This window comes from Vombatus ursinus, unplaced genomic scaffold (genome assembly GCF_900497805.2).
Source record: "Vombatus ursinus unplaced genomic scaffold, bare-nosed wombat genome assembly UNPS02014942.1, whole genome shotgun sequence".
In the NCBI taxonomy this organism is placed as follows: domain Eukaryota; kingdom Metazoa; phylum Chordata; class Mammalia; order Diprotodontia; family Vombatidae; genus Vombatus; species Vombatus ursinus.
Genome location: NW_020954720.1, coordinates 4,578,043 through 4,591,957, shown reverse-complemented (window position 1 = coordinate 4,591,957; position 13,915 = coordinate 4,578,043). Strand labels below are relative to the sequence as shown.

The following is a 13,915-nucleotide window of genomic DNA, read 5'->3' as shown; positions in this document are numbered from 1 at the left end:
TAAAAGAGGAATTTAGGCTTGTACTCCTTGGCCCCAGAAGACAAAACTAGGAACAAGGTGGGGGAAGTTACAAAAGAGGAAAATTTAGGTTCTTGCTAATGAAAAATTCCCTAACAATTGGGACCCTCTAAAGGGCCATAGACTGATCTAGGAGGTAATGGGTTCCCCCTGACTGCAGGTTTCACAACCAGGAAAGGCTGGTTGATCCCTTGTTGGGGATATCATGGATTCAGATCTGGTGGTTCTAGATAATTTATGAAGTACACTCTAATTTGGAGATTCTGTGATTCTGAGTCCCAGGATGATATTCCTTACGGCATCTAAAATAAAACAAAATATCAAACACCTGTTTAATACTGACTTGCTTAATTAAAATCATTTTTTTTTAAAGAGATCAAGCTCTGGAAACCCAAGTGAAACCCAATCAGAATGAAAATATCACTGGGTAAGACCTACTTACTCCTCGTCTCTATGGGATAGTCAAAGGAAAAATGAAATTGACTTTTTAGGAGCATTTCTAAACTTAAAAGTCTTGTTTGTACTCATGATTAATAATATTAGCTGACTATCTCTAACTGGAACCTACTTCTATCCAAGTGAGGTGGAGTAACTCTAGGAGTCATTGTTAGCAGTTAAGATAATATTTGCAAAGCACTTGGTAAACCTTAAAGTATATAAGTGTTATATAATGGCATATATAGGTGGCATATAATAACTGGCTTCTGTGAATAGTGTAGCTCAGATTAGGGGGCTGTTTTGGTCTTCTCTACAGGACTAGAAGCTAGACTTTTGATATTCTTTTAGGGATGAAAATGGCCACCATAGTTAGGGTAAAGCTTTCTTCTTTTTCTAGATAGCATAAATGTGGCTACTATATTGAAAAATCTATAATATCCACACTTTCTACTGCTTCCTCTATTCATGCCTAGATCACATTCCTTATGGAACTGAACAATACCTCTATGCATGAGGTTTCTGTGGCCCCCTGCTACATGAAATGAATTAATTCTTTTACCTTCAATGGCAAATGAAATCATTTATCATATGGGCTTACTGTGTGCCAAATACTGTATGATAAATGCTAGAAATAGAAACAAAACCTGAAAGAGTTCACATTCTGAGGGAAGCTTCTATCTATCTATCTGTCTATCTACTCACAGACAGATGTATATGTGTGTATACATGTATGTGTGTGTGTGTGTATATATATAGACATATATACACATATATGTATGTGTTTACATAGAGATAGATAGATAGACAGACAGATAGATGGCAGTGGTGGCCAGAGAAGGGTGTTTTGGTTTAGAAAGCCATAGGGATGGTAAGCGGAGCCAGAGGGGAGTTGTTGACACATCTTTTCCAGTAGAAATAGAAGATATGATTAGGGTCCTAAAGCTATGAGGGTAGGGTAAGGAAAGAGAAAGGAAGGTACATGTGGTAATAGGGCATATGGCAAGAAGATATCCTGTAGGTGGAATATGATGCATGGTTGGGGCTGGCTAGATATAAGAACTACATGAACTTACCAATCAAGATAGTGTAGGGCAGGGCAGGGCAGGGCAGGGCAGGAATTCCAGAGATGACAGAGTTAAGTCTCCCAAGGGAATTAACTTAGAGCATGGTCTTTGGAGGTCTTATGATCTGGGGAGTACAGCAGTAGTTAGGGCAGATGACAAGAAGGTAATAGGGTACAATGTAAATTCTCCTTTCTTTTCCTTTGTCATTATAATAAGGACCTTGGCCTACCCTGTGGTGAATGGAATTGAGTAAGAATGAGGAGCATAATAAAACCAATCATCTTAAAATAACATCCTTATTATTTAAAAATGGAATAGTTAATTATATCTACTTTGTTGAATAGTGATTTGCTGTATCTCCATACAGCAAAGAATGGTTATTTTTACAATGCCCATTTTGGGCTCAACAGAAGAGATATATCTTTGAATAAAGTTATTTTTGTTAAACAAGAAATTTTAAAATTGTTAAAATAAATCATTACATAATCAATTAATAGGTAATGGTCATTATTTGTCCTGAGGTTAAAAGGGGTATCATATCACTCATTTTTCTTAGGAGATAGTTTATTTTTTAAAAAAATCCAATTTTTGATGTTCTGGCATGATATTCCCTGACACTCAATATTTTGGAATTTATATACTGTTTTAGAGAAAGTATATATTTACTCTTTCTTAAATTAAGGCATTGTTCATATTTTAGAATAGTATTCCCGCTGACCATCACTAACCGGAATCTCTCTTTTTGTTTAAAGAAAACAAGATATTGATAGTGTCATCAAAGTGAACACTGAAAGAAACAAAAATACCCAGAGGTAGGACATGTGGAACTGTTTACTCTTTCTTGTGCCTATACAAATGCATTAGAATTTTATTGTTTAATCTGGGAAGGTTGAAGTAGAATCAGGGAAGCTCAGGCTCAAATTGAGCGCTTGTGTTTCAAAATGAAAATACCCTGGAAATCTAAATGTGATCGATAAATTCAAATAGCACGGTGCGTTTTGTGCTTTGGTATAGCTTACGGTTATCCGGTATGGTGTTTGAGAGACACAACTTAGTGCAGTGGAAAGAAGTCTGGCTTTGAAATCGGAAGACAGGAGGTTCGATTCTATTTAACACAAAGATTACCAAGTGTTTATAGGCAGCCAGGTGGTGCACTGGGTAGAGTGCCAGGCAACCCTGGGCAAATCACTTAACCCTGTGTGCCTCAGTTTCCTCATCTGTAAAATGAGCTGGAGAAGGAAATAGCAAACCACTCCAATATCTTTGCCAAGAAAACTCCAAATGGGGTCACCAAGAGTCTGACACAGCTGAAACTGAACCACAACAAAAATCAAATGTTTATTCAAGGCACTGTACTAAGAACTGGAAATACAAAAGACAAAACAAACACAAAAATGAGACAGTTCCTACTCTCAGGGACTTTATATTCTACTCAGCTATATGCTTTAGTGCTTTCCACCACTAAAAGGCTATAGGATCTTGGCCAATTTCCTAACTCTCTTTAAGTTTAGATTCAGTTCCCTAATCAATAAAATAATTGCCCTACCCACCCCACAGGGTTGCACAGAGGGGAAAACACAACACAACACAGTACAACAATATTGTAAACAGAAAAGTGCTATACAAAGATGAGCTGTTATTTTTCTTATTATTTTGAAAGGTTAAACAGGACTTTTGGTCTTAGGTTTTTTTTTAACCAAATGGAATGTTTTATATATTCATTATTCAAGGGCCTCTACCTTTTAAACCTCAATTTAATGCAAAGGTTTTCTTTCATGCTGGGGAGGGGAATCCAACTTATCGTCGGTCTTTACTCTGGAGACTGTCAGAATTGGAGCTGTGCATTGAGTATCAGCTCTGAAATTTTATTGTTACGTGATGCAGGGCAAATACTTAAACTCCCAGAGGCTTAGCTCCCTTATCTGTGAGCATAACGGATGGGCATGATGACAATGACAGTAAGAATAGCTCACATTTGTATAGTGTTTTAAAGTTTACCAAATGTGTTATATATACACTACCTCACTTGGACTTTGTAACATTTACAAAATTCTTGGGGTTGTTCCAAAGATCAAATGAAATTTATGTATTTGTGTATAAATGTGTGTATGTATGTATATGTGTGTGTATATATTTATAGGGACATGTGTACACATATCTATACATACATATACACAAATTTCATATATACATAAATTTCATACATACATACACATGCACACAAAAATTTCATTTGATCTTTTGGAACAACCCCAAGAATTTTACAAACATTACAAAGTGCAAATGAGGAAGCATATACATTCTGTAAACTTTCTGTAGACCTTAACACTCTATAAACTTTAAAACAATTCTGTCAACGCTCTGTAAACTTTAAAACAATATATGTATGGGGCAGCTAGGTGGCATGTGCTGGGCCTGGAGGCAGGAAGATTCATCTTCCTGTGTTCAAAACCGGCCTCAACCACTTACTAGCTGTGTGCGACCTTGAGCAAGCCACATAACCTGTTTGCTTGTTTCCTCATACGTGAAATGAGCTGGAGAAGGAAATGACAAACCACACCAGTATCTTTGCCAAGAAAATCCCAAATGAGGTCAGGAAGAGTTGGACACAACTGAACAACAACCACAACAAAAAGCAATGAAAGGCAGTATTTGGTTAGTATTTGGCAACCTTTGGAGCCTAGAAGACCTGGGTTCAAGTCCCATTTCCGACACACACTTTCTGATTAATGCTAAGCAAGTCACTTAACCTCTCTATGCTCTAGGCAGCTGTCTAAGACCGCATGCTGCCAAGCAGGTGCTGGCCTGTTTTGGGAGAGGAGGTTTCCTGCTCCAGAAGGTTCCTCTGTCAGTGAAGTTATAGCTCCAACCCTTTTTCCTATCTCTAGTAGTGTGACCACTGTCAAACTGAGATGTTTTCAGTGGGATATTATGTCCAGATCTACAGGTCTCTAGTCCTTCAATTATTCTGGTAAACAAAGGAAACACATTTGTTCTTCAGGTGATTTAGGTGGAGTCTATCTTTTCAATGATTCAAATATTGCTTAGCCCAGTAGTTTTATTTTGGCTTGATAAGTGAACCCCACATACCTTTTCTCCAATTTTTATTAAGGTTTTTTTTTTCAAAGTGCGAACTGTTACTCTTGTCTTCATTTGAAGGTATTTCTTTAGAGGTTTTGTTTTGGTTTGTTTTTGAATGAAAGATAGTTGTAGTTTATTTTGTCCATATATGTTTTTGCTTTGAACACAAATTATAGATTACATGGTCTGGAAAGTCCTTTTTAATTTAATTTTTTTAAAGAACAAAAATCTATTTTCATGTACTCCTACCTCTACCTCCCACCTCCCACCTCCTTTTCTCCCATATCCACTGGGAAGAAAGGAAAAAAAAAGAAGAAGAAGAACATTGTAACAAACATATATTGTCAAAACAAATTCCTGTGTTACATGTGTCCAAAAACTATATCTCCATCTGCACCCTGAGAATTAAACTTCAAATGTACCATGGGCAGCAGAGTTCTCTTCAAGTTTGCACACTATTCATTTATTGGTGCCATGAGGTATGTATTTGGCATTAACTTGCTCTGATCAGAACTTCATTTTTCACTTGAAGGGGTCAAGAGCTTGACAGTTACATCAAAGAGAATCCCTCAGCAAACAGAAATATTCCAGGGTAAGATTTATAGTTTCCTGCTTTATCCTTTTAAAATTCATGCTCGAAAAACAGAAACTGAATTCTGTGAAAGTAGTGACATTCAAATCCTATGGCTTCTGAAAAAAAATCAAACAAATGATATTCCATGCAGCACTCCAGCTTGGGAACATGCCTGGCAAAGCAGAACTAATTTAGCAAAAGATTGGGTGTTATATCTTTCCTGCCCCATTGGTTGTTCCCTTGTTTCTTTGAGAAGGTCCAAAAGTGTTGATTCTACTTTCAGGATATAGTTATATGATTTTAGACATCTGGATGAAAACATAATGTCATTCAAAAACCTGAAAGTTTCCAAATATCCGAGTGTTTGATGTTTGGTAGTTACAGCCTCAGATAGTCTTCAATCTGGTCTTCACAGGATCATAGTGTGCAGAGAAGAGGGTATAAAAGGCAGGCCCACATGTGGACTCATGTTCCACATCTGGGTGGCTCAGTACATCAGAGGAGGACTTGCTGATACAGCAGTATGTGGGAAACATATGTAGTTGTAATAAAAAACATAGAATTTCACTAAGATGGAAAGTGGGTGTGTACTGAAGGCTGAACAGTGAGACAATGATGGGTTTTTCCAGTGAAATGATTACATCATATTTAAAGGTATTATTTGTCACACTTCTAGAGTCATTACTGATTTTGATCCTTGTATTGTTTGTTGCTAACACAAGCAACCATTTGTAGCCTTAGCACAAAGTTATAAAACAACCAGAGGCAGAGGCTGAATAAATTAAAGAGGAGATTGGTTATATATTTATACAGTGAGCTCTGTGATTGATTAGCAACCTTTTCATGGAACACTGAGTGTTATAAAGTTTCTCTGAAGTTGCCTTAAAGACACTTGCTGTCTGTCCTTCCACATTGGATTTGGTACCAATGTGTTCCCTTGGCATAGGATAGACGGCAATGAATTTTGGTATTACAAAATAGATATTATGAGGAAAGCAGAGTTTCAATATGGTATCTCTGGTTGGGGTTGGAATTCTGAAATTGGATACTTCTCTGGCTGACTTTCAGGTAAATTGAGAACTCCTTCACACATGTGAATATGCATTGACAATATTTGGCCATCTGGGGGTTATTTCTATGAACATTATGTATACTATTTCTCAGTTTTAGAAAATGTTTTATTTTCTTGATATGAATTTGACCTGATCTTTTCTTCAATGTTTAAAGGGGCTCAAACCTGGACAATCTAATCAAAGTGAATCCTGCAACCCACAGTAGTATCCAGGGGTAAGATTTATGGAAATCTTTTCTTAAGATATGAAAAAGAATTTGGTCCATCTGCTAGTGAAAAATGACATTATGACTAAGTGTGCTTCAAGTTCAAATTTGACTTAACAAGGAGTACTTAGAGGGGTCAAGTGAGACTTTTTTGGCTGGCCACAACTATACAAATCAGTTGACTGATTTGTTTAATTTAAGCCTGAGTTTTAGGCTTAATTTAACTTTTGGAAATACATGGGAATTTAAACAGGTATATCAATTTTAATATTAGACAGTTTGCTTTAATTAGGTCTAGACTATCAAATATAATGCGGTATTACATTAGTAATAAATTTCCTTCAAGCTTACCCTTCATGTGAATTATTAATAATACCAATGTTAATGTTAAGCATTTATCATAATTTTATTTATCATGAACTTGTTTTTTAAATGTTTAAAGGTCCCAAGATCTTGATAATCTCATCAGAGTAAATCCAAGAACAGAAAAAGGTGACCAGGGGTAAGATTTAATGAGCTTCTCTAAATTTTATAAAAATTTGTGAAAATGTACAAAAATTAAATGACTTTATAATCTTGAGAAAATTCAAGCTTTCCAGTTAATTTATTACCAAAATATTGCTATTAGCCTTTGATTATATAGGTAGATGGTTGGTTTTTCAGGGTTTACATCAATTTTTTTTCATTTCTGGTTGTTTTTTTTCTTTTTTCTTTTTTTTTTAATAAGTAGAAGCAATGTGGTGTAGTAGAATGAATAATGAACTGGGACATAAGAGACCTGGGTTCTTGTCCCATATCTGCTGTTAATGAGCTGTATAACTTTGGACAAGCCCTTTACCCTTTCTTTTTTTTTCCCTTTATTTATTTATTTTTAATTAATTTACTTATTTTTTGTTTTCAAAATTCACTTCCACAGTATTTTAAGTTCCAAATTTTCTCCCCATCTCATCTCTCCCCCACCCCAAAATGGTATGCATTCTGAACACCCCTTTCCCTAATCTGCCCTCCCTTCTGTCTCTGCCTCCCCTTCTCTTATCCCCTTCCCCTTCAATTTTCTTATAGGGCAGGATAGATTTGTATACCCAATTGCCTATATATCTTATTTCCCAGTTGTATGTGAAAATAATTTTTTTAAACATTTGTTTTTAAAACTTTGGGTTCTAAATTTTCTCCCTTTCTCCCTCCCCACCTACCCTTATTGTGAAGACAAACAATTCGGTACCAACAAAACCATAAGCACTTCAAGTGACCATACAGGAATAAAATAAGCTGATGGAAAAATCCTAGAGTATCACATTATTTTTCCTCATTCTGGTTCTTCTATAACCGTCATCATTTCAGTACTACCTAGGACCATATTTCAATGGATCAGTGATCTCATCAATGTGGCTACTCCCTCTAGTGGTACAGCTTATAACCCATACATGTTTGCCCACCTTGTGCGGCTTTGTATGTATCTGCTTATAAATCCTTTGCAGTGGGATCTCCAAACTTCCTGGTACCCTTCCTCTAGTCCTTTTTACGTTATGTGGATACCAATGGAGCATATGGACTGTTCATTGGTTATTCTTACATTATTATCCTACCTCTGTTTCTAATCATCTATCTGTCTCATGGTATCCTTTATGCATTCCATCTACCCAGTTTTCTATTGATATCTTGCTGCAGCCGGCTTACCCTTATACCATGCACCTATCCATGGTCCTTTGAGTTCTTACCAGTTTTAATACTTTGGAGCTTGTGGCATTCTAAGACTTGCAGCCATCATTAGAAGAATATCATTAAATAGATGGGTCTTTGTTGCGGTGAGGCTTGGTCCAGAAGTACAAAGTAATTTCCCAAAGGAAGTCCAGACTGCTTCCGTTCTCCTATCCAACTCTAGACCCAGCTCCTTATCTGTCTGTACTATCTGTACAAAATACATGTACTAATGGATCATTACTATTAAAAAAAAAAATCAAGAGCCACCTTATGTTTTGGCAACCCAATATTAAGTTGCTAGGAGGGAATGGGAGAACAGTGTAGAATAAAAATTATCTCTTTAAGTGAAAGGAGGTGAATGTGATAGATGAGGTGTGAGTTTAAAGCAATGAATTAAGCTAATTTTGCTTGGGAGTTCAGTCTCATTACCTTATAATATTTATATATAAACATATGCATATACTGTACATATGTATCACTATATACATAATATACTACCACATTCATTTATACAGAATAATTATATATATATACATGTATGTATATATACATATGTGTATCTATATATACACACACATATATATAGGATATAGAATCATCACATATTCATTTTATTTCCACAGTCCCTAGATGGAGCAAAAAAAAAAAGTTATATATTATAACATCTTTTTATCCTTTGCTGATACATATTATAATTTCCTTTTTTCCCCTTACTCTTTGTGTAAGTTTGGTAGGAGAGCGTGTATAAGGAGAAATTTTGCTCAGCAAGTGAAAGTCAGACGTACTGAATCAAGAACTATTAAAATGCACTCATCCTATGTAACAAGAGTCAACAAAATCTTAATAGCTTTCTGTTTTTCCTTAGGACTAAAGAGTATCATTAAAAGCTAAAATGTCTAACAGTTCAAGCGGCATACAAGTTCTGTGTTCAACAGTTAAAATTTATTTTATACCCTTCTGTGTAATTGATCTGTTTTTTTTTTTAATATTTTAAGAAACCAAGACTTGGATAATCTCATCAAAGTGAACCAAACAGCAAACAAACCTACTCCAGGGTAAGACAAGCATAGGTTCCAGATCTGGTTTTCTCTAATGTATGCTCAAAAATCATCTGAATTGAGGACAGTGATTTATGCACATCAAATCCACTTAAACAGCAACATCATAGCTCGGCCATAACTAAAATGAGCACAGATGTAGTCATTCAGTGAACCCAAACAAACCAAAAGGAACTTTGGTCAGCAAACAGTTTGGAAAAGCTGATTAAGAAGTTGTTGGCTGATGACATTCTCATGCCTACTTAGTGTATTTGAACATGAGTCTATGTTTGCTTTCTCCTTCCTTAAATAATAAGGGAATAGAAGGTGGAGGTAGTTATATTAATTATTATCTTGAGAAAAATGTAGTAGAAAAACCACTCCAGAATAGCTCTCTCCTACTTGCCTCAAAAGATTCTCACCAGCATAAAGTAAGTAGATGTGAAAGCGTTTTAGTAAAGTGGAGAATATTATTTATTGCTGCTATTGTTTTCAATTCCCTTTTAAGGCTGGGAGCCTTGGAATCCAGGACATCCCTGAATTTATTCAGGTGTTCACTGCATTCTTGTCATTGATTCATTGATCTGATCATTTTCTTTTATGCTTTTAGGGGAGAAGGTCTTGATGAGTTCATCAGTGTGAACCCCAAAGCTGTCAGAAGTACCATAGGGTAAAAGACAGGCTTTCCTTTCCCTCCCTCCATTATCTCATGTCTAGATAACAAATAAAACTGAATCAGTTGGGAAAAGAACCCGATAATTGATTGGATGAACTGGGTATTTGCTCAGTAAATTTTTCCTATATCCATTCATTTATTAACCAAGCATTTATTCAAGTACCTAATATGTGTCAGGTACCATTCTAGGAGCTAGAGATTAAAAACATTGCCCTGAAGAAGTTTATATTCCATTGGCAAATGCAAAATAAGAACAAAGTGATTTCCAAGTGGGGAGGGCACTAGTAATGGGGGAGATTGGCTTAAGCCTTGTGGAAGTAGGCAGCTTTTGAACTGAGCACTGAAGGAATTATAGGAAGTCAGGTGACATTCTGGGAATAAGGCAAATGGAAATGGAATGCTGAGTATGAGGAAAGTAGTCCAGTTTGGCTGGAACATAATGTATATAAAGTGGAATAATGTGCAATTAATGTATAAAGGTGGAGCCAAATTATGAAGAGCTTTAAAGGCCAAGCAGAGATTATATTTTATCTTAGAGCTTATTGATGATGGGAGGGACATTGTCAGACTTATTCTTCCCCCACCCCCACCCCCCAGGCAATGGGGTTAAGTGACTTGCCCAGGGTCACACAGCTAGTAAGTGTCAATTGTGTGAGGCCAGATTTGAACTCAGGTCCTTTTGACTCCAGGGTCAGTGCTCTATCCACTGTGCCACCTAGCTGCCCAATGTCAGAATTATTCTTTTGGAATATTGCTTTGGAAACTATATAGAGGATGCATTGAACATAGGAGAGGCTTGGAGCAGGGCAGCCTTTCCCTGCCTTTCTTAGTTGGGAAAAGACTCAGGATTCTATTTTAGACGATAAAGGTCTGGACTAGGGTGACATGTATGTGAGTGGAGAGTAGAGGATGAATATGAGAGACGTTTGCAGGTAGAGTCAGTAAGATCATTCCTTGGGTTTTTTCATGACATTATTCTATCTTGGTATCCTCCTGTATCATTAAGTTCAGGTTCAGATATAGATATATAGATATATATGTATACATATAGATAGATAGATATAGTTGATGCTTAGATTATAGCCTCATCTCTTCTTTACTTGGTGAATCTTTACCCATCCTTTAAAGTTTAACTCAAGGACCACATCTTTCATGAAGTCTTCTATGATACCCCTGTTACCAATAGCCTACTGCCTCGGACCCCTCTTTATACTTCATTCACACTATTTTAGCGTAATTACAGGTAGTATAGCATAGTGTATTGAGAACCAGTCACAGAATCAGAAACACCGGAATTCATGTCCTCCCTGTGTGATTCCGAGCAAGTCCTTTAAACCTTTGGTGCCCCGGGCAGTCTTCTAAAACTAGGTTTCGAGGTGTCGATCTGCTTTGGTAGAGGGAGCTTCCTCGCCACGAATTCCCTGTTTCAATGAACTTACAGGTCTGATTTTTTAAAAACGCTTATATAATTGTATAGTTATCTGTGTTTGTGTCTTCTTTCCCTACTAGGCTAAAAACTCTATCTGGGTAGAGGCTGAGTAATCTAAAATTTGTGACTCCCCAAGCACCCAGTTGTTATTGCTGTTGAGTCATTTTCAGTTGTGTCAGACTCTTCCTGTCTCCATTTGTTTTGTTTTGTTTTTTGGCGAAGACGCTGGAGTGGTTTGCCTTTTCCTTCTCAGCTCATTTTACAGTTGAGGAACTGAGGTAAACAGGTTTAAGTGACTTGCCCAGGGTCACACAGCTAGAAAATGTCTGAGATTGGCTTTGAACTCAGGACAATGAGTCTTCCTGACTGAAGGCCAAGTAGTCTAACCACTGTACCAGCAGATCGCCTTTAAGCAGTTAATAGGTGTTTAACAAATGCTGGTTGAATTGAATTCTGTTGACCTTGGATTTCCTCAGCCTTAGACAATGCAGGTGAATCAGAAAGTGAGAGAGTTTATTTTTTTGGAGTAGATCTGTGATTCTCACTGGATGTATCTTAGAATCTTATGCAAAATAACTTTTATCCATGATCTCTATTTTGCAATTTTATTTGTATATCAATCTGTCGGTGAATAATTGTGACGCAGATACTGGGTTCCTGGCTCTGTGCTAGGAACATATCATTTGTTACATATTCTGCCTTTTATGTGTCATTACAGCCTCTGAGCACCAAACAAAGAAGCCAGTAGACATATTCATTCTTTGTAACAGCTGGTAATTGCCATATATTAAACCTAATTAAGTATTGAAAGTAGAAAGATATTCTGAGGAAATAGGCAGTCCATATCAATTTAGCAGCTTATACTTAAGAAAATACATAAAATACTTATTTCTTGAAGCACATTCATTCTGGTTTAGCTAATTGAGTTTAGAATGCACCCTTACTTGTCCTTTAAAAGAATACATGGAAGAAGCAAAGACTTTAACTAACACAATTAAGAGATCAATATAATAAATAAATATTACAAACTGCAAGATGTACTATAAATTTCTAATCTGTCTTTTAAATCTTATCCTTGAAGAAGTAGCATGGGCTGGAAGGTTGAGACCTAGGCCCTGTTAATGGAATTAACATCTTGTGGGGTTGATTGACTAATAACTATAGAGCATCTGTGTAAATATATGCAATGCATTTTAAAGATGTGAAGTCACAGAGAGTTAAATATCCCTAAATATTCCATTTGAGACTTGGCTACATTAATACAACAAATTTTAGTGGGAGGTACTATGCTTCCTGAGTTAGTAAGAAACATATTAAGCTTTCTGCAAGAAAGAATTCATTTCTAAGCTCACAGGAGTATTTGTGTTTAGCAGAATGCTATCCATCTAGGAGGTGCTCAATGAGTATCTGTAAGCCCAGGTGTGTCTTCTAGTTGATAGGCATACATTTAAGCCTCATCACTAGGCTCTCATTGTTCAGTTTACATACTGACTTGCATTTTGATTGGTGGTTGAGGAGCCTGGTATATTTTTAATGTATTTTTGGGAGTGAGGGATAGAATCAAGTCTCTTGTTCAATATAACAGTAGAGAAATGAAGGTTCCCTGTGTTCTTTTCAATTTCTTTCATCTGGCTAACTCCAAAGATAAAAACGTCCGCTGGTTTTCTGGGAAGTGTACGGCATGTGTAGTTACAGTGAAAAACACTGTACTGGATTTTGTTTATTAAAAAGAAATTATGTTTTGATGTTTAATCTTTTCTCTTGTAAGATAAGAAATTAGCATTGTTTATAATACCATTATCGTCCTGATATTGCTTCTTTTCAAGTTGAAAATAGGAGAGCTTTATAAGAAAAGTGTGTGTTAAATACAGTCAGATTAATCGGTTATGTGTGATCAGTGATGGTAGAATTTTATGATAATGGAAGCTTATTAGGTTTTTAATTTATCCTTTTCTTTCAAAGAAACTGTCACATACATTAATTCCTCACCTAATAGTATATTATTAAAAGATCTACAGTAGAGTCAGGAAGATCTGAGTTCAAATTTGATGGCAGATACTCACTAGCTGTAATCTTGCCCAAATCATTTAACCTTGTCGGCTTCACTTTCCTCAACTATAAAATGGGGATAATAATAGCATCTATCTCTGAAGGTTTTTGGGTTTAAATGAGATATTTGTAAGGTTTTAGCACAGTGCCTGGTCTATAGTAATTAATATCTGCTCCCTTCCCCTTCCGCTTTATGGAATACTTAGTTATTTATGCTGAATGACAGGATCATTAACCATTATCCTACAGATATGACCTAATGGAAAGAACATTGAACAGTAATAACAATAATGACAATAGCTAATATTTCTATAGTGTCTCCTATGTGCCAGGTGCTGTGCTAAGTGTTTTACAAATATTATCTCATTTGATCCTCACAACAACCTTACATATGAGGAAATTGAGGCAAACAGGTTAAGTGACTTGCCCAGGGTCACACAGCTACAAAGTATCTGAGGCCAGATTTGAATTTCGGTCTCCTGATCCACAGCCCAATCCTAGCTGCCTCATGAATGATAATGGACTTAATGACCATTTCCTCCAGGCTTAACTTTGTGCTAAGTGCTAGGG

General features: G+C 36.3%; 1 protein-coding gene across 16 annotated transcripts in view; it reads left to right on the top strand.

Annotated features, from left to right (window-relative positions):
- Positions 1-13,915, top strand: part of SCEL (sciellin) — a 149,391-nt gene that overhangs the window by 98,760 nt on the left and 36,716 nt on the right. For 15 of the 16 annotated variants that reach the window (XM_027844586.1, XM_027844579.1, XM_027844588.1 and 12 more), the window contains 7 exons: positions 392-445; positions 2,273-2,332; positions 5,134-5,193; positions 6,403-6,462; positions 6,896-6,955; positions 9,150-9,209; positions 9,802-9,861. In XM_027844586.1, the coding sequence (XP_027700387.1) occupies positions 392-445; positions 2,273-2,332; positions 5,134-5,193; positions 6,403-6,462; positions 6,896-6,955; positions 9,150-9,209; positions 9,802-9,861 (414 nt within the window). The remainder of the gene's footprint in view (positions 1-391; positions 446-2,272; positions 2,333-5,133; positions 5,194-6,402; positions 6,463-6,895; positions 6,956-9,149; positions 9,210-9,801; positions 9,862-13,915) is intronic. The other variant, XM_027844580.1, reaches the window with a different exon arrangement.